This window comes from Hemiscyllium ocellatum, chromosome 5 (genome assembly GCF_020745735.1).
Source record: "Hemiscyllium ocellatum isolate sHemOce1 chromosome 5, sHemOce1.pat.X.cur, whole genome shotgun sequence".
NCBI classification, from domain to species: Eukaryota; Metazoa; Chordata; class Chondrichthyes; order Orectolobiformes; family Hemiscylliidae; genus Hemiscyllium; species Hemiscyllium ocellatum.
The window spans coordinates 99,775,340-99,797,508 of record NC_083405.1 but is presented as its reverse complement, the minus strand read 5'-3'; the positions used below and the strand labels follow the sequence as shown (position 1 = coordinate 99,797,508).

Genomic DNA, 22,169 nt, shown 5'->3' with positions numbered 1-22,169 from the left:
TACAGAGGACCTATGATGAGTACTTCAACATGAGACAGAACATTGTGGGGCACTTCTGAGTTCAACAAACATGCCTACAATCCAGAAAAGAGTACAGACATATTCATGAATGACCTAAATCAACTTGCACACAATTTGTAATGTATTTCTTTGAGCAAAGAGTTCATCTGAGACCAAATTATCTTGAGGTATGCTTCAAAGTCCTATCAGACCTTGAGAGGGCCTTGCACTGTTAAAATCAGTGCGGCCAGCTTACACCAGGGGAGATGCAAAACTAGAACATAACCTAATTAAAGGGAAATGAGATTCTTCAGCTGGTCAGTTTATAGAGTTGGTGCAATACGTTGACCATAGGGTCTTTCATATACCCACTAATACACAGGCTCAAGCAGATGAGAATGCCACTGGTACCATTACCCCTTGTTCCAGATGTGACAGCAAAGGAGCCACCACTGTAAAGTATATCTCACCATGAAGAACTGCATGCATGCAGGAGAATGGACCACTAGGACCACATAGATATGCTTGCATGAAGGAAGTCAAAGACTTACAGTTAGTTAAAGATTGCTTCCTGGGAGACATAGCCCAGATCACAGAGGAATAATGGAGAACAGAGCTTTTCACCAATGAACAAGAGACAAGATTTAAGCTAGATATGGGAGCAGCCATCACCATTCTGACAGGCACAGTACAATGGTTCAGACCATCAGCCCATGATGGTCTAGTGGTTACGGGTCGGTACTCTAACTACTGTGACGTGGGTTCGATTCGCAGTCAGGGAATCAGGCTTTATTACCAGATGGCAGGGTAGATCAGTGGTTAGCACTGCTGCCTCACAGCACCAAGGACCTGGGTACAATTCCAACTTTGGGCGACTGTCCGTGTGGAGTTTGCACACTCTCCCTGTGTCTGTGTGGCTTTCCTTCGGGTGCTTCGCATTCCTCCCACGGTCAAAGGCTAAATTGTCTGTAGTGTCACAAGGATGTGCAGGCTAGCTGTGTTAGCCATGGGAACGCAGTGTTATCTGAATTAGGTAGGGGAGTGGGTCTGCATGGATGCTGTTTGAAAGGGGAGTATGGATTTGATGGGCCAAATGGTTTGCATCTACACTGCAGGGATTCTATGAAAGCCTCTCTGGCACACTATAGGATGTTTCCACAGTCCTGAGGCCACTTCATTGAATGTCTTGGATCGCTTGATCGTGGGATTCTGGGACAAGGAATAGGAAATTTTACAAATGTACCAAATCCTTCCAAATCAACATTACTCTTCATTAAGCAGCGAAATATTCAATGCCTTTCAGCTTGTTTACCCACCAGAAGATATAGTATCAGACTTAGACTATTTTGGGACAATCTTAATTGGTAACATTTTGTACCAGCAGTTGTTGGTAGAGAATCTAAATCTTTAGGGATAAGGAAGATGAGCACAGAGACTAAAGAACTGCAAACCACAGCAACCAGCCACAGCAGGAGAATTTGGATCTTGCACATTTCTTTGAGGAGACATTGAAGAGATTATCACCAAGATGCCATGGAAGATAGTGACCAGCCATTTGACATCACACAGCCCTTTAAGGAGAGGTGGAGGAGGGGGAGAATCACCAAGACACTACAAATGTAATATAACCCAGTACAATAACATGGCCTTCCAGAAAGCCCAGCAATATCAAAATATGTAATATGAGTATTCTAGAAACGATCCAGTTGCAACCACTAAAGAATCAACAGGATCGGCATGCAACTTCACTCCAGATATTGGCTTGAGTATTGTGTTTCAAAGGATACCAGAAGCCAGGGAAAATGAGGAACAAATTGGGGTGACATTCATGCAGAGCTGCTTATAGTCATGTTAAGTATGAAACACACCATGTGACAAATAAGGCTACAGAAGCTTGATAAGCAATGCAAACCCAACTTATTAGGTCTAAAGTTCTGACCCAACCTCTTTCAACACTGTAGAGGTTCTATAATTCTAACTCAGTCAATCATGTTGCTTCTGAGCCACTGCTGAAGATGGCCTTTGGGATTGGCCAATCAGTACATTTTCTAGTTAAAAACATCAAATTGCTGGAAAAGCTCAGCAGGTCTGGTAGCATCTGTGGAGAGAAATCAGAATTAATGTTTCAGGTCCACTGACCCTTCCTCAGAACTGATGGCAGCTAGGAAAATGTTATTTTTTATGCAGAAGATAGGGCAAGTTGTGGGATAAGAGTAATAATAGGTGGGGATAGAGGCCAAAGAGAGAGAAGAAGAGTTGGGCAGACAAAGAAATTAATTATGATCAGGCTAGGAGTGTGAATAGCTGTCAATGGGTTGTGTGTCATAGCAGACCATGTGATAACAAGGCCTGGTGTGCGGGGCTTGGGGTAAGGATATGGGAGAACTCAAATCTGAAAATTGTTGTCAAAGCACAAAGGATGAAACTTGAGTAGGAATCCACGTGGGGTAAGTTTGATCCGGAGGCAGTCATTGGGGAGTGTGGTGTGACTGTGGAAGCAAGTTTTGGCAAATATTTTGTCAAGTCACTGTCTCCGGCTCAGACTCACCCCATGTAGGTTCCAACTTAAGTTTAATTCTTTGCGATTTGACAACAATTTTTGGGCTTCAGCTCTCTCATGTCCTTACCTCAAACCCCACAAACAAGGCCTTGTTATCACATGGCATGCCATTACTCACAACCGATTTTTAATCACCAACAGTTCCCATTAACAGTTATTCACCCTCCTAGCTTGATTGTTATCCACTCCTTTGTCTGTCCAACTGTTCTTCTCTGTCTTTGAACTCAGGTGGAGACAATCATTTACCCTCACCCCCTCGACCTATCTTCTGAAAAATAAACATTTTCTTAGTTGACATCAGTTCTGAAAAAGGTTCACTGATCCTGATACATTAACTCTGGTTTCTCCCCACAGATGTTTCCAGACCTGTTGAACTTTTCCAGCAATTTCTGTTTTTGTTTCTGATTTCCAGCATTTGCTGTTATTTTGTCTTTATACAGAATAAATTTTGTGTTGTTCTTTTTAGTACTTCTTCGAAGTGCTGTTCAACATGGAGTCAAACTGATTCATCAACTGAGAGAAGGCTTTAGGTGTTAATCAACAGAGACCTTCCTTGACCATGTTTGAGACTTTATTGGGTCTGAAGTCAAATGTTGAGAACCCACAGGGTAATTTCTCCCCAACTATACATCTCAGTGCAAGCATGTTCAGTCAGATAGGAACTATACAGGAATATGATGGAGGAATCTGGTTCTTTGGCTATTAACTATTACTTGATGAGAGTCACCTTGTCAAGTTGATCTCTTGCAAGTTTCCAAATGTGAGGGAATCACGTGGGATAATTTAGACTCCGTAAGATAGCAGGTGTCCTCCCCTAAGTGTGTTACTGAACCAAATTAGTTTTTAATGACAATCTGGTCATTTCATGATCATGATCACTTTTATTTGAAATTTATGAACTAATTTAATAAAGTCCATGTAATTAAGTAATTAATTAATTAAGTTTAAGTACATTCAGCAGTTCTGGTATATGTTCAGGACCTTGGGTAACCAGTCCAGGAACTTTGCTACAATACAGCAATCACATATTAACTGATGGTACGCTTGCTCATGGTTGTGCTGTATCTGCTGTGTGTTTTGTAGTTTTTCGCTGTTAATTTGTTTGTTTTAAGTCATTGCCATCGTATTCTCTATTGCCATGGCTTCAAGATTACTAAAATGATACTTACTGTTTGATTAATAACTTCTTTGATTCTTTATTTGTTTTCGAATAATGTTTCCAAATAATATAAAAATCTGAAGAAGCAGTAATATTTCTTTCTATTTTTATGTACCTTTTCAAGGGTTTTAGTTGTTAACAGTTGCTTTATTCAAAGCACGTTATTTGCAATATACTCAAACAATTTCCTTTCTTTTAAAGCATAAAAGATGAGAAAGCTCAATTGAAAGTCCAGGATACTAAGAAGATTAAAAAAGAAAAAGAAAATGTTGAGATGGTTGCAGCTAGGAAATACAAGTGCAAAGCAGCTCAAGAGAAAGCTCATTTGATACAGAGAGTGTGAGTATAACACCTTAACACATAAAAGCAGGATTAGGCCTTTCTGTGCCATTTCATCATGTCTGATAGGTTTCTCGAATGAATTCACCTGTCTTAGTTCCGTAATCCTTAATCACCTTGCTAATCAAGAACCTATCTATCTCTGTCCTAAACATACCCAATACTTGGCTTCCACAGCTTTCTGCAGCAATGACTTACAAAAACAAAAACAGAAACTGTTGGAAAATCTCAGCAAGTCTGGCAGCATCTGTGGAGAGAAATCAGAGTTAATGTTTTGGGTCCAATGGCCCTTCTTCAGAAATTCCTTTACTTGGAATATTCTACCAACTTGATTTTCCCAGTCCACCTGCATGTTGAAGTCATCACGATTATTGTCATTATACATCTTCTGATGTATTTTCTATCCCACATCCTGACTACTGCTTGGAAGCCTGTACTTAACTTTCATCAGGGTCTTGTCTTTCTTGCAGTTCCGTAATTCTACCCACATAGCTTTTACATCTACTGAACTTATTGCTTCATGCTATCCATTTAATTCAGTTTCTTACTGAACTCTACCCCTATGCCCATAGAATGTATATCCTTGGAAATTTTGATCCCAGCCCAGATACCCTTACTGCCAATTCTGTGATACCCATAACATCATATCCACCAATTTCAATCTGCACTGAAGCTCAAAGGATTCTGAGTAATCCAAGATAAAGGACGAGGAAAAACTGGCTGTAAGAGCTGCTCCTTTTTTTGAGGTATTTTAGGTGTTGGAGGTGATCTCTCAGAATTCCAGGAGCAGCAGTTACTGTTTTATATGCTATTGCGTTGTTTTGGGATTTTGGAGTAAAAAAAAGTCAAAACAGCAGCACTTTTAAAAGGAAGAAAGGAAGACAAAGAAAGCAAGCGCATGGTCAGGAGGGAGAGAGAGAAAGAAACCTGCTAACTGACACAGTGGTGAATTTGCACAGTTACTGCCTTTGCTGTTTGACATCAGAGTATGTCCAGGAAAAATTAACAAACAGTGAAATTCACAGCTGACCTTGGAGGAACCAGCACAGGAACAGATAAGTGCATGGTTTTTAACATGTAACCTTGCTGTAAGTCTGCAGTACTGAATAGAATGGGTTCTTTCTCGTTTATACGTTTTATTAAAATCTGTTTCTTGATCAAATTTTAAACGATATAAATCAGAAGTACAAAGTTAGCTTGGAGCACTTTTGTAGGGCAAAAAGACTGTGCTATTTTCTGGGTCTGTAGATTGTGAAGGAGCAAAGATGACCTTCAATAGAGTGATACGCTCTTCCTGTCGGATATGGAAGTTTAGCAAGAGTTTCCATGTTACTGATGATTGCGTCGGCAAGAAGTGTCTTTGTTGCGAATCCTATCGGATAGCATGGATCAGTTGGAGCGACAGAGGCAATGAGGAACTTTTCAAGAGCTGGAGGTGTGATGGATGGCAGTTATAGGAAGGGAGAAAAGCCGCAGATAAAGGCAAGTAGATGGGTTAACTCCAGGAAAGGTAGGAAGGATAGGCAGGTAGTGCAAAGTGTTCAATGGCTATCCCCATTTCAAACAAGTATGCTATCTTGGAAAAGGTATGGCGTGATGGCCTCTCAGGGAATATAGCATGAACAGCCAAGTTTCTGGTATCGTGACAGGGTCTAATGAAACGAGGGCTATCTCGGGTACCAAGCAATCGGTTGTGATAGGGGACTCTCAGAGGCACAAACAGACCTTTCTGTGGCCAGCAGTGAAAAAAAAAGCAGAATGGTGTGTTGCCTCTCTGGTGCCAGGATCAAGGATGTCTCAGGGGGTGCAGAAAGTTCTCAAAGGGAGAGGGACCAGCAGGAGGTCACTGTCCATGTTGGAAATAATGACATAGGAAGGGAAAAGAATGAGATTCTGAAGGGAAAATATAAAAAGTTAAGCAGGAATTTAAAAAGGTGGTCCTTGAAGTAAGTAATGTCTAGATTACTCCCGGTGCTATGAGCTAGTGAGGGTAGGAATAGGAGGATAGAGCAGATGAATGTATGGCTGAGGAGCTGGTGCGAGGAGAAGGGTTCACATTTTTGGATCATTGGAATCATTCTGGGGTAGAAATTACCTGACAAGGAGGATGAATTGCACCTGAATTGGAAGGGGAATAATATACTGGCAGGGAGATTTGCTGGAGCTACTCAGGAGGAGTTAAACTAGTAAGGAGTGGGTAGGAGCTGGGGATACGGTGGGAGGGGGCAGGATCCAGGGAAATAGTGAGGAAAGAGATCAATCCAACACTGGTACAGTTGGAAAAAGGAGTGAGTCAAACAGTCAGGGCAGGAAGAAACATAGCAGAGGACAAGCTAGGACCGATAAATTAAACTGCATTTACTTCAATGCAAGAGGCCTAACATGGAAGGCAGATGAACTCAGAGTATGGTTAGAAACATGGGCTTGGGATATCATAGCAATTACAGAAACGTGGCTCAGGGATGGACAGGACAAGCAGTTTAATGTTCGAGGATACAAATGCCATAGGAAGGATAGAAAGGGGGCAAGGTAGGAGGGGGATGGCATTTTTGATAAGGGATAACATTACAGCTGAACTTCAGGGGGATATTCCTGGGAATACATCCAAGGAAGTTATTTGGGTGGAACTGAGAAATAAGAAAGGGATGATCACCTTATTGGGATTGTGTTATAGACCCCCTAATAGTCAGTAGGAAATTGAGAAACAAATTTGTAAGGAGATTTCAATTATCTATAAGAATGACGGGGTGGTTATAGCAGGGGATTTTAACTTTCCAAACATCGACTAGGACTGCCATAGTGTTAAGAGTCTAGATGGAGAGGAATTTGTTAAATGTGTACAAGAACATTCTCTGATTCCGTATGTGGATGTACCTACTACAGAAGGTACAAATCCTGACACGCTTGAGAAATAAGTCTGGACAGGTGACTGAGGTGACAGTGTGGGGGCACTTTGGGGCTAGCAACCATAATTCTATTAGTTTTAAAGTAGTGATGGAAAAGATGACCGGATCTAAAAGTTGAATTTCTAAATTGAAGGAAGGCAAATTTTGATGGTATTAGGCAAGAGCTTTCAAAAGCTGATGGGGCACAGATGTTCGCAGGTAAAGGGACGGCTGGAAAATGGAAAGCCTTCAGAAATGAGATAACAAGAGTCCAAAGACAGTATATTTCTGCTAACGGTGAACAGTAAGGCTAGTAGGTGTTGGGAATACTGGATGACTAGGGAAATTGAGGTTTTTGTTAAGAAAAAGAAGGAAGCCTATGTCAAGAATAGACAATGGAGATCAAGTGAATCCTTAGATTGTAAAGACAATAGGAGTATACTTAAGAGGGAAATCAGAAGGGCATAAAGGGGACATGAGATAGCTTTGGCAAATAGGGTTAAAGTTTTATAAATACATTAAAGACAAAGGGTAACTAGGGAGAGAATAAGGCCCTTCAAAGTTTTGCAAGGCACCCTATGTGTGGAGCTGCAGGAGCTGAGGGAGATACTAAACAAGTATTTTGCATCAGTTTATACTGTGATAAGGAAGTGGGAGGGATAGAATGTAAGGAAATGGATGGTGATATCTTGAAAAATGCCCATATTACAGAAGAGGTGGTGCTAGATGTCTTGAAATGCATAAAAGCAGATAAATCCCCAGGACCTAATCAGGTGTATCCTAGAACTCTATGGGAAGCTAGGGAAGTGATTACCAGACCTCTTGCTGAGATAGTGGTTAAAGCACAGCAGGTTAGGCAGCATCCAAGGAATAGGAAATTCGACGTTTCGGGCATAAGCCCTTCATCAGGAATGAGGAGAGTGTGCCAAGCAGGCTAAGATAAAAGGTAGTGAGGAGGGACTATGGAGATGTGATAGGTGGAAGGAGGTCAAGGTGAGGGTGATAGGCCGGAGTGGGGTGGAGGCGGAGAGGTCAGGAAGAAGATTGCAGGTTAGGAGGGCGGTGCTGAGTTGAGGGAACTGACTGAGACAAGGTGGGGGGAGGGGAAATGAGGAAACTGGAGAAATCTGAGTTCATTCCTTGTGGTTGGAGGGTTCCCAGGCGGAAGATGAGGCGCTCCTCCTCCAGCCGTCGTGTTGTTATGTTCTGCCGGTGGAGGAGTCCAAGGACCTGCATGTCCTCGGTGGAGTGGGAGGGAGAGTTAAAGTGTTGAGCCACGGGGTGGTTGGGTTGGTTGGTCCGGGCGTCCCTGAGGTGTTCTCTGAAGCGTTCCGCAAGTAAGCGGCCCGTCTCTCCAATATAGAGGAGGCCACATCGGGTGCAGCGGATGCAATAGATGATGTGTGTGGAGGTACAGGTGAACTTGTGGCGGATATGGAAGGATCCCTTGGGGCCTTGGAGGGAAGTGAGGACGGAGGTGTGGGCGCAAGTTTTACATTTCCTGCGGTTGCAGGGGAAGGTGCCGGGAGTGGAGGTTGGGTTGGTGGGGGGTGTGGACCTGACGAGGGAGTCACGAAGGGAGTGGTCTTTGCGGAACGCTGATGGGGAAGGGAGGGAAATATATCCCTGGTGGTGGGGTCCGTTTGGAGGTGGCAGAAATGACGGCGGATGATACGTTGTATACGGAGGTTGGTGGGGTGGTAGGTGAGAACCAGTGGGGTTCTGTCTTGGTGGCGGTTGGAGGAGCGGAGCTCAAGGGCGAAGGAGCGAGAAGTGGAGGAGATGCGGTGGAGGGCATCGTCGATCACGTCTGGGGGGACTCTGCGGTCCTTGAAGAAGGAGGCCATCTGGGCTGTGGGGTGTTGGAACTTGTCCTCCTGGGAGCAGATGCGGCGGAGACGAAGGAATTGGGAATATGGGATGGAGTTTTTACAGGGGGCAGGGTGGGAGGAGGTGTAGTTCAGATAGCTGTGGGAGTCACCGCACAGCCCAGATGGCCTCCTTCTTCAAGGACCGCAGATTCCCCCCAGACATGATCGACGATGCCCTCCACCGCATCTCCTCCACTTCTCGCTCCTCCGCCCTTGAGCTCCGCTCCTCCAACCGCCACCAAGACAGAACCCCACTGGTTCTCACCTACCACCCCACCAACCTCCGTATACAACGTATCATCCGCCGTCATTTCCGCCACCTCCAAACGGACCCCACCACCAGGGATATATTTCCCTCCCTTCCCCATCAGCGTTCCGCAAAGACCACTCCCTTCGTGACTCCCTCGTCAGGTCCACACCCCCCACCAACCCAACCTCCACTCCCTGCACCTTCCCCTGCAACCGCAGGAAATGTAAAACTTGCGCCCACACCACCTTCCTCACTTCCCTCCAAGGCCCCAAGGGATCCTTCCATATCCGCCACAAGTTCACCTGTACCTCCACACACATCATCTATTGCATCCGCTGCACCCGATGTGGCCTCCTCTATATTGGAGAGACGGGCCGCTTACTTGCGGAACGCTTCAGAGAACACCTCAGGGACACCCGGACCAACCAACCCAACCACCCCGTGGCTCAACACTTTAACTCTCCCTCCCACTCCACCGAGGACATGCAGGTCCTTGGACTCCTCCACCGGCAGAACATAACAACACGACGGCTGGAGGAGGAGCGCCTCATCTTCCGCCTGGGAACCCTCCAACCACAAGGAATGAACTCAGATTTCTCCAGTTTCCTCATTTCCCCTCCCCCCACCTTGTCTCAGTCAGTTCCCTCAACTCAGCACCGCCCTCCTAACCTGCAATCTTCTTCCTGACCTCTCCGCCTCCACCCCACTCCGGCCTATCACCCTCACCTTGACCTCCTTCCACCTATCACATCCCCATCGCCCCTCCCCCAAGTTCCTCCTCCCTACCTTTTATCTTAGCCTGCTTGGCACACTCTCCTCATTCCTGATGAAGGGCTTATGCCCGAAACGTCGAATTTCCTATTCCTTGGATGCTGCCTAACCTGCTGTGCTTTAACCAGCAACACATTTTCAGCTGTGATCTCCAGCATCTGCAGACCTTATTTTTTACCCTCTTGCTGAGATAGTTTAATCATCGGTAGGCACAGGTGAGGTGCCGGAAGACTGGAGGATGGCTAACGTGGTGCAGACAACATTTTCTCCAACACATCCATGACCTGTTTGGCGCTGTTTCCTACTTTTATTAGAATTGGAAAAATTAGTAAATTTTGCTTCCAATTTCCCTCTTTTTCTCTCTCCTTTTCCTGATTCATCACTGACTCTACCCTTCTCTTTCTTGGCTTCTCTCTTTACATTTCTGGGGATAGATTATCCGCCAACATCTATTACAATCCTACTGACTCTCTCTAAGGACTTAATTCCTTTCTCCCAGTTTTTCCATCCCTACCACACTTGTCACACCAATGATGCCATAGGGGTGCCTCTGATACATCTACCTTTTTTCTGAACTAAGGACGGCTGTGCTATCATGGTTGACGGGGCCCTTAGTCATTTACAACCCATTTCCTACGTTTCTGTCTTTACCCTTTCTCTTCCCTTCCAAAATTAGAATAGGGTTCATCGTGTCCTCTCTTTCTATCCCACAAACCATTGCATTCAAAGGATCATTCCCTGCCATTTCTGCCAACTTCAGCCAGATGTCACCACAAATATATCTTACTTGCTCCTCTCTCTTGTCAACATGCTGCAGGGACTGTTTCATCTGTAACACCCTGGTCCACTCCTAGCATTTCCCCACCAATTGCAAGAAGGTGTAATATTATACCACCTCCCACCTCACTGTCCAAGGCACCAAGCATACCTTCCAGGTGTAGCTGCACTTTACTGATACTTTTCTTCAATGTAGTATATCGTATTTGCTGCTCACATGAGGTCTCCTCCTCTGAATTTGTGATACCAAACACAGTGATTGTTCGAGGGAAAACATTTGCTGTTTCTATAAGTTTGACAACTACCTTCCAGCTATGTTCTACATCATGCTTACAGTTTTGATCTAGACCTACTGCAGTGCTCCTGTGAAACCCAGTCAAACTGGAAAAACTGCACCTCATTTTCTGCTTAGACACTTTATAGACTTTAGGACTCAACATTGAGTTCAGCTTCACAGTATGAAACCTGTCTACCTTTTTGATAACACCTCCTTTTAAGCTAGCATCTTGTTTACATGAGTTTGCTGTCATCAAAACTGACCTTTGTTTTACTATTCACACTTACTATTAACACCAATTTTGCAACTCTAGATTGGTTGACAGGGTAAGTTTGAAGGAGAAAGTGAGGACTGCAGCTACTGGGGATCAGAGTCAAAACGTGTGGTGCTGGAAAAGCACAGCAGGTCCGGCAGCATCCGAGGAGCAGGATAGTTGATGTTTCAGGCATAAGCCTTAAGTTTGAAGGGCTGCATGGCCCATTGCTGCTCTGATTTCTTATGTTCCTGACAAGGCAGTTGATCATTTGTAAGCAATCTTTAGAAAGCTTATTTAATTTGTTTAGAAACCATAGTTTAGATTTGATATACTGTGCATTTAGACAAAGGAAGGAAATGCACAATCTATTACAGATGAGAACTCTTTAACAGTCCTGAAGCTGTTTTATACAATGGTGGAGCAGGGTGATGATTTTGGAGTGGTGGAGTATTCATCCTTGATGTCTTGCAATCTTTACTGGTAGTCTTTGATTATAAGTTTAATTTTATCCTTGGGCTGATGTAGGAATACTTCTGGTCTTCTTCCAAGAAGATGGTGTTTCATTTCCCAGGCTTCTCTCTTTCTGTCCACCTACCCCTTAATTTGGGGCTGGCAGTGTGTTCTGTGTCAGTCACCTGTTTAAACCCTTTCAGCCAATGACCATAAGCAGTTACGCATGATGTCAAGAAAACGGTTGACCCTTTACTTGCTTTCATTTGAAAGTTAGTTGTCCTTCCTTCTAAGTGTTACAACATGGTGATGAACCATTCTGTTAATTAAACCAGACATCCAGAAAAGCTCACCTTGCCTCATAATCTGTTAAGCTATGAATGACCGAGAACTCCTAAAATCCATTATTTAAAGAAAATATTTTCAATTTATGCTTTAACTCTAAAAGTGAACATTAAACAACAACAATTCACAACTCTAGGCCCCCTCTTTCTCTTAACTGCATATTATCTGCCTCCAAAACTATAACTGTTTCTAAAACTAAAACTAAAACTATTGCTGTTCCAATAAACATTTATTAAAATTACATTAGCTTAATTTCAAAACCATACCGTGGCTGTTGTCTCTGGTGATTTTCTTTTTTTGGCTGAAGGTCTCACTGGGTCGTCTTCTTTTTTTTACTGCAAATATGTTTCAATGAAAAGATACCTATGACCAAAAGTGTTTCAATCTTTTGGGTCTTTCTCGATGGCAGTTACTCTGTCTGACTTTCAAACTGCCTGCCATTTTTTAGAATCATCTCATTGGTTCGATTTTGGTAAAACAACAAATTCAAACTCGATTGGGTTTTGGTATCCTGGGGCATAATTTAAACTGACTGCTGTTTTGACAACTATTCGAATTTAAGCAACCAACCAAGGTATCTATTTCACAGCCAAATGTTGCATATTTTCAATTTTCCAGTATACTCTGGGACTGTTAGTTAATCATATGACAGGTTCTTGTAAGCGGTCAGTGCAAAACAGCATTCACTCTCTCTTAAATGTACAGTACACGCCTTCAACTTCATAATGTTAGATTAAAGCATCCCGTTTCTCAAGGTATTCGTTGATGCTCATGTCACCCAGTGAATCGTTTATTTCATTCTAATGGAACGTTATGATCTAGATGATTCACACAATCTTTCCTTTGTTTTATAATGCTAGAGATTTGTTTAATTTTTTTACTGCTGTAACAGTCATACTATGCCAAGAATACTAAATATGCAATACTAAAAGAATTGTTTTAAAGGTGAATACAATTTCCAACACATCACTGTTAAATTATATTCTTTATAACTGAGTACATAAAAAGATTGTATCATTTATAAGTAAACCTAAATAAACTAATAATTTATTGTGGCATAATAGCCCAGTAAATGGAAATCTTAACAGTGTAAAATTGGACAAGATTCTTTTTTAGCTGATTAGTCATTTACATTTTCCAGAGTTTCTGATGGATCAGAAGAATTAAGTGAAAGTTCTACAGAGAGTGAGGAAGACAAACAAGATATGAACAGACAACAGGAATCCGGTACTGACTTACCTTCTGAGTACTGGCAAATCCAGAAGGTGGTAAAATACCTGAAGGTAAGGACATAAAAGTAACCTTATCAGATGGCAGAAAGGGTGATTAATTCTGGAAAAGGTGAAAATAGATAAGTCCCCTGGGGCTGATGGCATTTATCCTAGGATTCTCTGGGAAGCAAGGGAGGAGATTGCAGAGCCATTGGCCTTGATTTTTATGTCCTCCTTGTCTACAGGAATAGTGCCAGAAGACTGGAGGATAGCAAATGTGATTCCCTTGTTCAAGAAGGGGAGTAGGGATAACCCTAGTAACTATAGGCCGGTGAATCTCACTTCTGTTGTGGGCAAAATCTGAGAGAGAATTGTAAGGGATAGGATTTATGAACATCTGGATAGGAATAATGTGATCAAGGATAGTCAGCATGGTTTTGTGAAGGGCAGGTTGTGCCTCACAATCCTTATTGAATTCTTTGAGAAGGTGACTAAGGAGGTGGACGAGGGTAAAGCGGTAGATGTGGTGTATATGGATTTTAGTAAGGCGTTTGATAAGGTTCCCCATGGTAGGCTACTGCAAAAAATACACAGTTATGGCATTGAGGGTGCGTTAGAGGTTTGGATTAGGAATTGGCTGGCTGGAAGAAGACAGAGGATAGTAGTTGATGGTAAAGGTTCATCTTGGAGTGCTGTTACTAGCGGTGTTCCGCAAGGATCTGTTTTGGGAACATTGTTGTTTGTCAGTTTTATAAATGACCTGGAGGAGGGGCTAGAAGGTTGGGTGAGCAAGTTTGCGGATGATACGAAAGTTGGTGGAGTTGTTGACAGTGAGGAAGGATGTGGCAGGTTACAGCAGGATATAGATAAGCTGCAGAGCTGGGCAGAAAGGTGGCAAATGGAGTTCAATGTAGGTAAGTGTGAAGTGATTCACTTTGGTAAGAGTAACAAGAAGATGGAGTACAGGGCTAATGGTCAGATACTTGGTAGTGTACACAGATCTCTGAAAGTTGCCACCCAGGTTAATATTGCTGTGAAGAAGGCATATGGCGTACTGGCTTTTATTGGGAGAGGAATTGAGTTCCGAAGTCCTGAGGTCATGTTGCAGTTGTATGAGACTCTGGTGCGGCCGCATCTGGAGTATTGTGTGCAGTTTTGGTCGCCATACTATAGGAAGGATGTGGAGGCACTGGAACGGGTGCAGAGGAGGTTTACCAGAATGTTGCCTGGTATGGTAGGAAGATCGTATGAGGAAAGGCTGAGGCACTTGGGGCTGTTTTCATTGGAGAAAAGAAGGTTTAGGGGTGACTTGATAGAGGTGTACAAGATGATTAGGGGTTTAGATAGGGTTGACAAGGAGAACCTTTTTCCACGTATGGAGTCAGCTATTACGAGGGGGCATAGCTTTAAATTAAGGGTGGTAGGTATAGGACAGATGTTAGGGGTAGATTCTTTACTCAGCGGGTCGTGAGTTCATGGAATGCCCTGCCAGTAGCAGTAGTGAACTCTCCCTCTTTATGGGCATCTAAACGGGCATTGGATAGGCATATGGAGGATAGTGGGCTAGTATAGGTTAGGTGGGCTTGGGTCGGCGCAACATCGAGAGCCAAAAGACCTGTACTGCGCTGTATTTTTCTATGTTCTATGTTCTAATCTGCTTGAATGCTGTGCTAGAAAAGGATGAAAATTCCCATACAGTGTATAGTGCTTTTTTTTCCCAGTGGGTATCTGAACTATAAAACCTAATTTTGACGGAGCCATTTTTGGAGTTGGAGCAGATGAATAGTGGTGGATATTGGTGTAGTCAGTTTCTGAGGAGAAATCTGAGTCTGTTTTTAGTGCAGCCTGTCTGCACTTTTTGTTAACAAGAACACCACCTGGAATTCAGCAGCATTGATGTACTTGGCTTCTCATTGTGTGCGTAGCCTTCCAAAACAAGCCATAACCACAGGTAAGAACTCTGGGTGGTAGTTGGTTGTGGTAACTTTACAATACCTTCTGGAACTCAATGTGGTGGTATGGTGGGGTATAAATTCGTGAAAAAACTTCAAAATTTTTAAAAGAAATTATAAAATTGTTGAAACTGTATCCTGATTTTTTTTGTTCAATACCTGAGGTATTATAATTTCCTGCATTATTATTTTTATATTTTTGCTATTAAATTATTGGAGCAAAACGTTTTGCAAAATGACAAATCAGCATAAAGTACCAACTCAAATACTTTTGTACCAAACTAAATTCTGTTTGTGTAGAATTCAATTTTGGAATTGTTGTCAAGAATTGCTGTTCATAATTAATATTACATTTCTGCTTATAATTACGTGAAGATATTTGTTTTTCAATGCAGAGGTGTTAGTCTATTGGTATTTATCGCTCGACTATTAATCCAGAAACTGAGCTAATGTCCTGGGGACAAGGGTTCAAATTCTGCCGTGGATGGTGGAACTTGAATTCAATAAAAAAGAAGGATCTGATTAAAGGGTTTAATAGTGAACATGAAGCCATTTTTGATTGTCAGAAAAACCTATCTGGTTCACTAATGTCCTTTAGGGAATGAAACTGCCATCCTTACCTGGTCTGGCCTACATGTAACTCCAGACCCACAGCAATGTGGTTGACTTTTAATTGCCCTCTGGGCATTTAGGGATGGGCAATAAATGCTGGCCTCGCCAGAGAGGACCACATCCCACGATTGAATAAAAACAAGCACACCATTAACATATGTACAATCATAAGAAATATCTGTTTACTGGTATTTGCATTACAGGAGATATTCATGAAAGTTTTGAACAAGGGATTTATTAATGGAAGGAAGTGCAATTTTTAAGTGTTTAAGTATGAGGCATCTGTTTCCTTATTAGGTTAGCAGAAACTCGACAACGGCTTTGTGTTGAAAAATATGTACAACTTTATGCAACTGCTCATGCTCTTCTACATATGCTGAACACCTGTACCAATAACCTTTTTTAATATAAAACATTTGGTTGGAGCTCTAGATTTTGTGGTGTTTGAATGGGGTCAAAATCTGGTTAACCACAGGACACTTGTTTTACAAGGAGAATGCCAATTGCTTAATTAGGCAATAACACTTGTAATTGACAACAAAATTATTAGTTTTCAATTAAGTTCAAAGATTAAAGATATGTCTTGTACAGTTAGACCTGTTTAGTGAAGAGGTAATCAAATAATGAGCATGTTGTTTTTATGAAAAACGATCACTGAAAACATATCTGGAACTTTTTTAAAACCTTGAATTTGCAGCCGTGATATGGTCCACAGATGTTTAAGTCTTCTGGAAAGATCACAAGACTCAGTCTCTGGTTAGTTTTAGAATTCAGTAGGGAATAATTATGATTCTTATCAAATTAAAAGTAATGACCATGACTTTGTTTTGAAAAAATGCAGTTTTCTCAACTTGAGACAAAGGAATTCATTTTAACCTTGAGGGTTTTTTGGCAAGTATAACTTATTTTAATTGCTAGACTTATTTAAATAGACCAATTCCTTAATTCTATATGGGCACAAACAGGATGCAGAGCAGCTATCAGCAGGTGAACATTGCGGGTAGTCCTGTACACACCCAGGTATAGTCATGGAAGATTTTGAAAAGGCACGCAGGACATGTAAGTTGAACATAGAAAAATGCTAGGCAGGCAAACTGATCAGAAAAATGCCAGGCAGGCAAACCGATCACGCCTAGATACTTCAGACACATTCTTATGTCTCTTCCATCACAAAATTCCATTGTTTCAATTACATATTATTTTCTGGAGGAAGAAAAATAGTAGAAAAAAGACCTGGGTCTATAAAGGAAAACAAATCCTGGAAAATTATTTTTCAACTCAGCCCAATGAAATAAGGATGATGTCCAGCAGATATTATGATTGTTGTGTCCTCAAGTGAGTCGGAAGACTAAATCTGGAGCCACAGGTTTTTGGGAAGAAAGGACAAAAGTTGGGCTGAGGAAAAGGTTTCCTGAACTAGTGTTCTTTTTTCTCCTTAAGCTTACACTATGTCTCCACCATAGAGCTTATTGACTACCTCAGGAGATGGAATCCAGACAAAGCTCAGTTTGACAGCCATACATTAACTGTTAATTTTTAAAATTATAATAGTTTTTGTTTCACGTCAATGAGGCCATGCCTTCCCTTGTGGAGCTCAGAAGAGCAACTGTCCTTTTCTGATACTACTTAGGAAAGTTTTATACTTATTAGAAGGTCCTTGTGAAATCAACCACAGATCAGCTTCTCTGCTAAGTCTCGAGTTAAAATTGGATGAGTCATTTTCCTTAATAGGAAATGTTTCAGATCTGAACATATAAGTAACATGAAATAAAACCAAGAACTGTGGATTCTGGAAATCTGAAATGAAAACAGGAAATTACTAGAGAAACTTAACAGGTCTGACAGCATCTGTGGAAAGAAAGCAGAGTTAATGTTTCGAGTTTGGTGACTCCTCATCAGAACTGATTAGAACCTGTAGAAGAGTTACCTGACTCAAAACATTAACTCTGCTTTCCACAGACATGCTGAGTCTCTCCAGAAATTTCTCTCTGGTCACATAAGTAACCTACTTGTTCATAAAGGCCCAGCGCACATCTCCATCCTGGGGCCAAGACTAAAATCACCCCAAGGTTTCAAACTTGCTTTATTTCTATGACCTGTAACAGAAATCAGGCATTCAGGATACTTTTTATTCATTCACCCATGTTGTTTGGGCTAGCATTTTAGTGCCAATTCCCCCTGGTTGCACTTGAGAAGGTGGTGATGAACTGGTTTCTTGGACTGCTGCAGATCATTTAAAATAGGTAAACTCACACTGTTGTTAGTGTGGGAGTTCCAGGCTTTTGACCCAGCAATGCTGATGAAACAGCAACATAGTTCCATGTCAGGATGGCAAATGGTTTAAGCAGGAACTTGGAAGTGGTAGTGTGCTTGCTCTTGTTCTTTTAGGTGATACTGATTATGGGTTTGGAAAGTATTGTCCAAGGAGCTTTGGTGAGTATCATCATATCTAGTGAGCATTGATAGTTTTGTTCATTTGCCTTTGGAGAATGTTTTTATGTTATGTACATTTTCCCCTTTCTGTACCCCTAATTGATATTCACTATTCATTTAACTGCCTGAATTATAGGGCTGAATGTTAGTTTTTGTTTGGTTAAGTCCATGTTACATCAGGTTTTTGGAAGGATTTTTGCTGTGAAGTCCAACAAGTTTTCTTGCCATATCTTACCAAACCTGCCTCATTACTTACCTACCATGCCCTTAGGGCTGCCCAACATTCGGCCCCTTCCCCTTCTGTGGATCCTGGTTCTGATTGCCCTAAGTAGGCTCTGGAGTATTGGTCTGGTATCGGAGGCTGCCCTTGATTTTCTGTATCAGGAACTCCTAAACAAAAGCTATCTCCTTTGACTTGACTGAGGACTGTTGACAAGCTTCGTGGATTTGAGACTGCACTAAATGGCAAAGGATAAAAAGGCAAGACAGTGCAATGCAAGGCAGGGTTGCTGTGAGCTTCAAGGTAGGTTCACCCTGAGTGAGCACTATGAGAACAAACAAAAAGCTTGGAGATGTAACGTGTCTTGGAGATGCACCAAGTGTCCTTGCTACAGCATTAAAATGATAGTTGCCAGCACAGCCCAAGATGCAACATTGAAGTGCAGAAGTTTTTTATAAATAGAACGGAGAGGTGGCATAAGAGTACTCAGAAGTTAGCATGTGTCAGGTGCCAATGTTAGTGGACATTGGTTTCATGTGGCTGGTGCCCATGGAGCATGCCCTGAAATGTTAGTGCCAAGTGTCCATCAATATTGGAGCACAAGCAAGCTATTTAGTCCATCAGCTCCACCATTTCAATGAGATAATGGCTGACCTGATAATCCTCAATTATTCCCATATAACTTGATTCCCTTAATCTTTAAAAAGCTGTCTATTTCAGCCTTGAAAATACTTAATGACTCAGGCTTGCTAGGAATCTGCAGAAAAGAATTCAATAGTTTCACCACCATCTGAGAGAAAAAAAAATCCTCATCTCTGTCACAGATGTGCAAACTCTTTCTCTTGTCCTACACTCTTCCAAAAGGGAAACTTACATCTCTTCATCTAAGGAGATTACATGGAGCAAGCGGTGAGCTAATTCATCAAGTGCTCACTCTAGTTTCTTTGTCGAGTTTCCCAAAGTCAAAGTGTTTCGTGAGCTTGGGAAAATGAGACACTGAATAAGGGGGCCAGTTGGTCTTTTAACAAGACATTTAACCCTAACTGGCACCTCACCACTGCCGAGTAAAAATCTTCCCATGCCACTTGTGAAAAACATAAAAGATAGCATGAATTGCCCCTAATGTTGAAATGGCTCTTTCTGTACTTGTCTCCTGATTCTGTCACAAATCTCGCCCTAACCCATGTTGCTCAAGCTCCTCCTGTAAGTTTCTGCCACTTATTCATTTTGCACCTTTTTGTTCTGTCTTTGTTTATCTAATATTGTACTTCAGATGGTTGATGCGTTTTGACACCATATTAAATCATGGGAATTACTGGTTCTGTTCATATTCATTTATTAGTCTCATTCCCCAATGCTCATTATGTTTTCTAGCTCAATCTATTTTGCAATAATGTAGAATATTTTTAAATATATAACTATGGAGCAATCATTGCTGCCATTTCATTGGAAAATACATGAACAGAGACCAGTCAGCCCATTGAGCCTGTTCAACCATTTCATTGCAGCAATGTTGGTGTGTATATCCATTTGCCTTGATTTGCTCACCTAATAAAAATGTCAACATTACTATTGAAAATTCCAGTTGATGAAGCGCCTTTCGGGGAGAGTGAGTTCTGGATTTTCCTACCTTTTTGGATCAAGAAGAACTCCATGGATGAAGTTTTCCCAGTGTCTTGCCGATGATATAGGCACTGCTAGCAATTGGCAACTGTCCTATTTGCATGCATTAACATCTCATTATTATCTAATCTCCTCTCATTTACATGCAGTTTGCTATTCTCACAATTAGCAATAAGAATTGAAATGGTGCAAATTTACAACTTCAAAGTAGTAATCTGGCAGCTGCAGCTCACTGGAGTCCTCTATGGGCCTCCATGTCAAACACCATTTCCGACCACCTCAAGTGCTCCATGGCCAATGACTATTTGCATCCTCCGTATACAGAGGTCGTCACTGGCAAAACAACAGCACCACCACGTCATCATAGCATATCTTCAACCAACATACAACGTAGTGTGGCACTTCGCCAATAACTTTAGAGCTCACTGAGACCTTACATTGCAATGTTCCTGCTAAGTCACTTTGCCTGCATGGACAGTCGCTCACCTCTTTCACTGGAGCAGAATATGTCTCAGGACTCTTAGATTGCTTTCTTAGTGCTCACTCACTTTGTGCTTATTTGGATGTGCACAGCATTCTGCTTTCCCTTGCTTTTTTGAGAAGACAGAAATTCAGGCAGCTTATTTGATTTCATTTGTTATTGTGACATGTACTGAGATACTGTAGAAAGTATTCTCTTGAATGCTATCTAGACAAGTCATGCCTTACATAAGTACATCAGGAAAATAGAACAGAATGCAGAAAATAGTGTTACAGCTAGAGAGAAGTAGCAGAGAAAGATCAACTCTAATATAGAAGTCTGTTCAGAATTCTGACAACAGCAGGGAAGAAGCTGTTCTTGAATCTGTTGATACGTGATTTCAAACTTTTGTATCTTTTGCCCAATGAAAGACAATGGGAGGGGTCTTTGATTATGTTGGCTGCTTTTCCGAGGCAGCAAGAAGTGTCAATGGAAGGAAGGCTCGTTTTCGTGATGGACTCGGCTGCGTTCAGAACTCTAACTTTTGCAATCTTGGGCAGAGCAGTTGCCATACCAGGCTGTGATGCATCCAGATAGGATGTTTTCTATGGTGCAACTATAGAAATTGGAAACATCATTGTGAAAATGCTGAATTTCCTGAGCCTTCTGAGAAGTGTGCTTTCTTGATTGTAGCATCAATGTGGATGGACCAGGATAGATTATTGGTGGTATTTACTCCGAGGAACTTGAAACTGTCAAACATCTCCACCTCAGCAGTATTGATATAGACAGGGGCATGTTCTCCACTCCACTTCCTGAAGTCAATGACTGACTCCTTCGTTTTGCTGATGTTGAGGGAGAGATTGTTGTCTTACATCATGCCATTAAGTTCTCTATTTCTTTCCTGTACTCTGTCTCATTGTCATTTGAAATCTGACCCACTACGTTGGCATTATCAGCAAATCTATGAATAGAGTTAGAGCTGAATTTGACCACACAGTCATGAATGTATAGGGAGTATAGTAAGGGACTGAGTATTCAATCTTGTGGGGCACAGGTATTGAAGATTATTGTGGAGGAGATGTTGTTGCCTATTCTTGCTGATTGTGCTGTGCAGGTAAGGAAGTCAATGATTCAGTTGCAGAGTGGGGAGCAGAGTTCTAGCCTTCAGAGTTTGGAATTGAGTTTGATTGGAATGATAGTGTTAAATGTGAAGCTAAAGTCAATAAGTAGGAGCCTGTCATAGGTGCCCAGGGATATCATGTCTTCTGTGCCCCTATTGTGAGAGTAGATGAATTGTAGTGGATCAAGACAATATGGGATCATGGAATTGATATGTGCCATTATTAACCTCTCGAAGCACTTCATGATGATAGATATCAGAGTCACCAGGCAATCATCATTGGTGCACATTGCCTGATTTTTCTGTGGCACCAGGATGATAGTTGTCTTCTTGAAGCAGGTGGGAACCTCACATCGGAGTAAGGAGAAGTTAAAGATGAGTGCAAATACTCCTACCAGCTGATCTGCACAGGATCTGAGTGTCTCTCACCACTGAAAGTCAAGAGGGTGGAAATGTTGGTGTATGGTAATCCATTACGTCAATGTCACACCTATTCCTCTGTTAAATGTCCATGCCTGAAAGTCGAAGGGTAATTGTACTCTATTCAGTTGGAAGATGGGGGTCTATAGTCAGAGACTGCCACTGCAGTCATTCA

General features: G+C 42.0%; 1 protein-coding gene across 1 annotated transcript in view; it reads left to right on the top strand.

Annotated features, from left to right (window-relative positions):
* The window catches only part of odad2 (outer dynein arm docking complex subunit 2), a 374,269-nt gene that overhangs the window by 133,933 nt on the left and 218,167 nt on the right, over nucleotides 1-22,169 (top strand). The window contains exons 9-10 of the mRNA XM_060825721.1: nucleotides 3,921-4,058; nucleotides 13,082-13,223. Of these exons, the coding sequence (XP_060681704.1) occupies nucleotides 3,921-4,058; nucleotides 13,082-13,223 (280 nt within the window). The remainder of the gene's footprint in view (nucleotides 1-3,920; nucleotides 4,059-13,081; nucleotides 13,224-22,169) is intronic.